Source organism: Athene cunicularia (assembly GCF_003259725.1).
Source record: "Athene cunicularia isolate RWA chromosome 4 unlocalized genomic scaffold, athCun1 chr4_part3, whole genome shotgun sequence".
In the NCBI taxonomy this organism is placed as follows: domain Eukaryota; kingdom Metazoa; phylum Chordata; class Aves; order Strigiformes; family Strigidae; genus Athene; species Athene cunicularia.
This window is the reverse complement of record NW_020799100.1, coordinates 16,441,988-16,448,250: the sequence shown is the minus strand read 5'-3', so window position 1 is coordinate 16,448,250 and position 6,263 is coordinate 16,441,988. Positions and strand designations below refer to the sequence as shown.

The window sequence follows — 6,263 nt, the reverse complement described above, 5'->3', positions numbered from 1 at the left end:
TTTTCCCCCCCCCCCCCCTCCCCTTCTTGCTTTAATTTAAATCTTTTGCTTAAATATTTCATCTGTCTTTTTACCTTTGGTCTCCTGCCGTGCCTCAGGTGGGTGAGCTGGTCGTGCTCAGGGTGTCCGAGTCAGGTGAATCCATCTGATGTTGGTTACACTCTCCTTCCCCACTGTAGTTTTGTCAGTTAGTGGTCTAGATACAAACTCTTCTAAAGTGTGTGACGAAGTTCACTTGATTTTGATTGTTGTTTGGATGAGCTGGCAAATCGCTCTGGCTCATTTTTTCTAGGAGGAGCTCCCCAGGTGCCTGTCTTGCCCAGTCCATCCCACTTGTTAGTGCTACGGTTGTACAAGTGAATAACCCACTGCACTCAACCCTCACAACAAGGGGTAGTCGTGGACTTGCTGCACATGGAGATGGTGGGGCTACCCCCTACCCCACAGCAGAGTGCCTTGAAAACATGTTCCTAGCATTTGACTTCGCTGCAGATCTCCAGTATTACTTGCTATTTTAAAAATACCAGTTGCGTGAAGATCAAGGATGGTTTTTTCCTCCAAAGCACCTGTAGCATAAACCCCCAAGCCTGAAGTTAACCATTTCAGGTAGCAGGGCTAGTTTCTGAATATCCTCTGTGCCTCTTGCACTGCAAAGCCCAGCCACTATTAATCACTGTGGTATTTAGGGAGCATGTATGGCTACATCCCTTATGGTATGACTTAGCTGGAAAAGGGGGTGTGTGCGTGTGTGTCTTACATTATTTGACCATTAGGCAGGGACAAGTGTCACGTGTGCTATAAGTCTCTTTGCCTCGCTGTTGCAGCGCAGCAGGAAGGCACCTGATTCATTGTCGGCCAGACCTTCTGTCAGACCACTACTTTTAAGAACATTCTCAGATGAGTCTAATGTGTTGTAACAGGTACCCTGTCCGAAGGAGTTGGGATGGTTTTAAAAGGCATTGATTAACCAAATGTAACACCCCTACCCCCGCAATCAATTAAACTATGGTTCTTGTAATCCTCTTGACTATCGGTGTGGGGCACCTGTCCTTGTGGAATGGAGATGCAATGCTTGGGATGCATTTTAATTTGGGGATGTTGTCCCCTCCAGCCACTTCAGAATCCCATATGTGTGCGGATCCTCTCAAACTGAAACATTTTGCAATATGTAAACAATTTTTTCAATGTAACTTATACTTTAGTCTAATATTACCAAAAACTTTAATGTGAGAATGCAGTGAATTGTGCTAACAGCGGTTATAAATGCTAACACTGATGTATTTACAGTGTTCAAATCTCAGCTGTTAAAATGATTCCAGTATTGCATCTGAGTTGTACCAAAATCTCTTTTTCTAGGGTGCATGCTGTTCTGTCAAATAGAAATAAGTACATCTTAATTCATCTGCCTAGACTGAAACTAAACACATGTATTTGTTTATGTATGTCAACATATGGTAGGGCAGGCGTGTCTCCATGTCCATATCTATATATGCACCCAAGGAGCATCCTAGTGTAAGTTTACTTGATTTTAAATGTTGTAGTAAGCCGATAGCAGAATAAAAAAAGCAAAAGTGCCTAATTGAATTCACAATTTCACCTATTACATAGCTGTGTGGTGTCCGTTGCCAACATAAAACTGCAAATTTTCTGCAAACCTATCATTGTACCCACACCTGCTTCTAAAAAATCAGTTTAATCGGAAGGGCAGGTCCAACAGCCAGGCTTTCCAGAGCTCCAAATGCGTCTGTCATAAATCTATGTTCCTGCTTGCCCGAGCATTGCTGGCAAGCGGAGCGGCCCTTCCTTCCCCGCAGACGTTAGGTGGTGCTCTCCACTACCAGATACTGGTGCAGACTGGTGCGGCAGGCGGCTGGACTGGGGCAGAATGGGAGCCGCAGGAGACAGCGAGGCAGATACCACCTTTAGACTTTATACAGCATTTTGCAGATTGGGCAAATTAATTTACTATCTTATTACTCATTCCTTGGTTGTGAATGAGATTTGGCACTTTTATCATGGTCTAATCATTCTGTAAAATGTGGAGTATTTTTTCAAAAAGCAACAGAGAAAAGCTTGATGAGTTTGGGAATGTAACAGTTGCAATACTTGTGCATTTTCCTTCTGATTTTTGCAGACTGCCCCCTTTGATCTGCCTATGTTAGTCTCATACAAACGTATAGAGAATGGTTATGCGAAGACTGAAGATGCTGTTACTAATTTGGCAGAAAGATATCCTCTCAGGATACTTTAATGTGCTCCGTACAAACACTGCGTATTGTCATGCTGTAGGAAAAAAAACATGGTTTTAACCTAACAGTTCTGTTTAATACCAAGACCGGTAAGCTGCCACGCTGATACAGCAGTAGCCAGGGCGCTGGCCCCATGGTACCTGTTTGTCTTTGGGCTTGTGGCTTCTCCTCTCCCCCCAAAAAAAGTTCTGCCAAATTCTACATCATTGGAGGCTGAGAAAGCATCTTTAGGAATTCATCCAAAACAGCATGAATTGAAGTGCAAGAGAGCAATGCCAGCCCCGTTTCACACGGGGGCTTCCTCTGCCCGCAGCAGATCTGTTCGAGAGCAGCAGAGAGCTGCTGAAGTCTCTCGCTCTGCCTGACCAAAGAAGTAGCACAGACTTTAAACCCAATAACATCCCCCTCCGGCATCCCGAAGGCCCTGGGGAGAGCCTGTTGCCGTCATGAAGAAGCTGGATGCAGCCCTATGAGCATCTCACCTGGTGCTGGGGCTGTGAGCCCTCGGCGGGGGGCTGCCCCCTCCCAGCCATGGGTTGTATGTGGCAGAAATACTTGAAAACTCGGGAGAAAACTTCACGGATGGTGCAAAGTTCAGTCGCCTGTCCCCCTCTGGATATGGCTGGGATCCGCACAGAGACACGTGGTGCTGGGAAGCACCCGAGCATCCTCTCGTGGCTGGTTTGCTGTTGGGTTTATTCCTGGCGGAGGGTGAAGAAAAGGTCATTTTTTTCCTCGTGTTGTGACTGTTTGTGATGGAAGGAAGCTTTCGTGGGGGAGGAAAGAATCTCAGAAGTTGGGCTGTGCCAGACTTTCAGCTGTTTTGCCCGGGTTCCTGTGGTTGTGCTTGCGTTGCTGCACGGTGCAGTTCCTTCGATACTTTAAAGGCCTGAGTGACAGTGCGGTCCTTGGATGATCCCAGGGACACGGGCTGTGCCTGTAAACTTGCAGGCATATAAAACTGCATCTTGAGATATTTGCACTAAGAAACAAGAAGCCGGTTTAAAAATAAAGGAATACATGAACCTGATTTCATTTTACACTTTATTTGGTTTTTAAATTGGCATGTTCTTTTTAAATCTACCTGTACCATGGTCATGGGAACTTTCCTCTTTAGGTTGTGTGCAGCAGAGGTGAGCTGCCTGACTCGATACTTTTTTTTTTTTTTTCTCTGATACTTCATATGTGGAAAAAGCAGCTTTTTTTTGTTGTGTTACGTTGTAAGCAGTGACAGAGCACCCTCTGTGCCACCGCTGTTTGGCGTGAAGGTCCCTCCTTGTGCTGCCTGGCCCTGGCCCTCTGCGTTCAAGTCTCAGTTCAGAAGTAACAAGCTCCACGCTGCGGCTGGGTTTGGCTCCTGCTTGCTCAGGCTTTGTGTCACTTACATGCAAAGAAATAATATGGGACTAGACAAAACATTCCCTTCATCAAACTTTACTGAATGGTGGACTTAATTTTTGGAAGAATGGAGTCTTGCTCTCTGGCTGCCACCCCTGAGGTCTGTCTTCGCTGGTGGAAGCAGGATGCGAATCAGCTGCAGGCAGGTTCAGGCGTGTGTCGTAAGGACTGCCACGGGCCTTACCTGAGCGAAGGAGGGGTGTGCACGGTCCCTGGTGCTGGTGGCTGCTGTTACATCACCCAGCAGGGGAGGGGAGGTGTGGACAGGACCACTGTATTACACACGCTGCACTGGCCTCAGCACAAGTGGTGTTCGTTAGCACCGTGTTCGCAACCGCGGCTCGACTCCTTGCTGCATGCAAGTAAGGAGCTGCACTTCCAGCATGTGTCCCATGGGCAAAGCTTTTTTTTTTTCTTCTTTTTTTTAAACTTTTCCTAGCTCATTTCACAGACCTAGAATTCAGCTTGCAGACCTTGTCCCATTCTCAACTTTCCTTGCTAAAATGTGGTGCCTACAGATCAAGTATGCGATGAATACAACGAAGATACGCTCTATATGCCAAATCTAACCTTTCTCCTTAAATATACAGTTGCTGACTTGTGTTTACATAACATTAAACAGGTGTTGAAATGCCTAATTCCTGTGATTCAAATCCATTCCAAGCCCGAATGGTCCCAAGCCTGACACCTTGCTTCTCAGTTTGTTTTGTGTCATACCCTACTCCTGGGGTCAATGTTCTGTTCCCATGAAGTTAAGCTGGAGGTTTTGGTGGTGACATGAGTGGGAACAGTGAAGCTTGCCATGTATGTGTGAACTGTCTGAATAAAGCCACTTAAATGGGCTAATTTCTGCAGCCTGTTTTAAGATGGAACCTTCTAAGAACCAAATCTTTTTCTTCCCGTTTCCAAGTGTCCTGTCTCAGGGTGGAGCAAGCCACTGCAATAGTTGTACGTTCAAACCTAAGGCAGATGTGCTAAAAAGCGGCTTGGAATTAATGTGAAACGTCTTGAATAGCAGTTCTTTGGGAAAATGCAGGTTTTCTCGGGCTTGGATCTTCAGCTAGTGCACTGGTGTAGTGCTGGGGAATGCAAGAAGAGCTGATGCTCGTCATTCAGCAGTAACGGGAGTGAAATTCCTGTTGCTGCGAGTGACTTGTAAAATCAAGGGAAGGAGACTCCTTTTGGAGTTAGAGAAGGGAAGAAAAAGCGGTGACAGTAACTAAGGTTTAAGCCAGCAGGATGCTGAAGTGGCAGAAATCAGACAGTGATGCTGTGATTGTTGTTCATGTACCATAATACACGCTGCAGTGTTACAGCGCTCGTTAGCGAGCTAAAAGGTCAGTACAGGCTTATCGGTGGAAAAACTTGAAGGAAAAAAGGCTGGGGTGTTTTCATAACAATTCGTTGAAGTTTAATCACTGGCTAGTGACACTGAAAGATAAGAAAAGTAATTAAGATTCCCTCTAAAACTTATGTGATAATGGAGGAACTTGGTGTAGTCATAGCTACTTTTCAAAAACTAATCCTAATCATTATGAGAATATTCTAAATTACTTGGAATTGCATAAAAACTTAAAATTGAATTTGTATGCACACAGTTGAAAAACTTACCTAATACTGCACCATTTATCCAGTTTCCCAGCTATGGATATTTTTTTTTTAAAACCATGTAGTATATAGAAAGTGTAAATTATATACAGGCAATGAGAAGATACATTTTCAGCTTCTTGGGAAAAAAAAAAAAGAAAAAAAGGACTGCAACCTTACATTTTTTTCACTTAAATGCAATTTTATACATTTATGTTGCTTTATATAAAGGAAATTGAATGTGAATGTTACCTTTTATGAATGCAATTTGCTCTTTTTTCATTACAGAAACTTTTATTTGAAGTAATCAATAAACTTTGGTATGTTGTTCTGATTAATATATATGTTTGTCTTGTCTTCTTGGGTGCCTCAAGGCAATAGTTTATAACATGGGCTTCTCCAAGGCAGTACCAGGGGGACCATCAGCATTTTCACTGGGGTTAGATGATGCCAGCAAGGCCATAGTTGGTTCTCCGATGTGGAGCAGCATTTGCCTAAGGAAATACTGGTTGCTTCTCATATATTTTTATTTTTCTAGCAAGGTATTAACAATTCTGGTAATGGCTGAAGCAAGTAGCCAGCCTAGGTGCTCTAAACCCATTTCCCTCACAAAAAAGATCAAATAAAGTAAGTGAGTCCTGTGAATTAAGTGAATAAATTCAGCTTTGTAGGAGAGTTGAACTTGGAGCTCTAGCTGACATTTAAGAACTGGGTAAAAAAAAATTTATGTCCATGTGCCCAACTTCTGTGTGCATGAAGTTTTTCTTCATGCTGTGCCTTGGTTCTGTGTGTCGTGGCTAGCTGCAATAAGTGAGCATTTTTTAGTTCAAAGACTAGAAGCACACAAATGAGGATTATTCTGTGGTTTGTAAAGTGCCTGGAGCTACTGAAGTTCAGGCCAGATATTTTCACTGATGAAGTTCCAACAATGCAATGAAACTGTTCAAGCAAGACTCACAGTGTTTGTAAAATACACAAGAAAAACACATAGACTTTTTTTTTTTTTTTTGGGGGGGGGGGGGGGGGGGG

At 43.8% G+C, this 6,263-nt stretch overlaps 1 protein-coding gene across 1 annotated transcript in view; it reads left to right on the top strand.

The window, feature by feature from the left end:
- Nucleotides 1-2,251, top strand: part of ATP11C (ATPase phospholipid transporting 11C) — a 39,998-nt gene extending 37,747 nt beyond the window's left edge. The window contains exon 29 of the mRNA XM_026848813.1: nucleotides 2,135-2,251. Coding sequence (XP_026704614.1) covers nucleotides 2,135-2,251 — 117 coding nt within the window. The remainder of the gene's footprint in view (nucleotides 1-2,134) is intronic.
- Nucleotides 2,252-6,263: the final 4,012 nt, after the last annotated feature.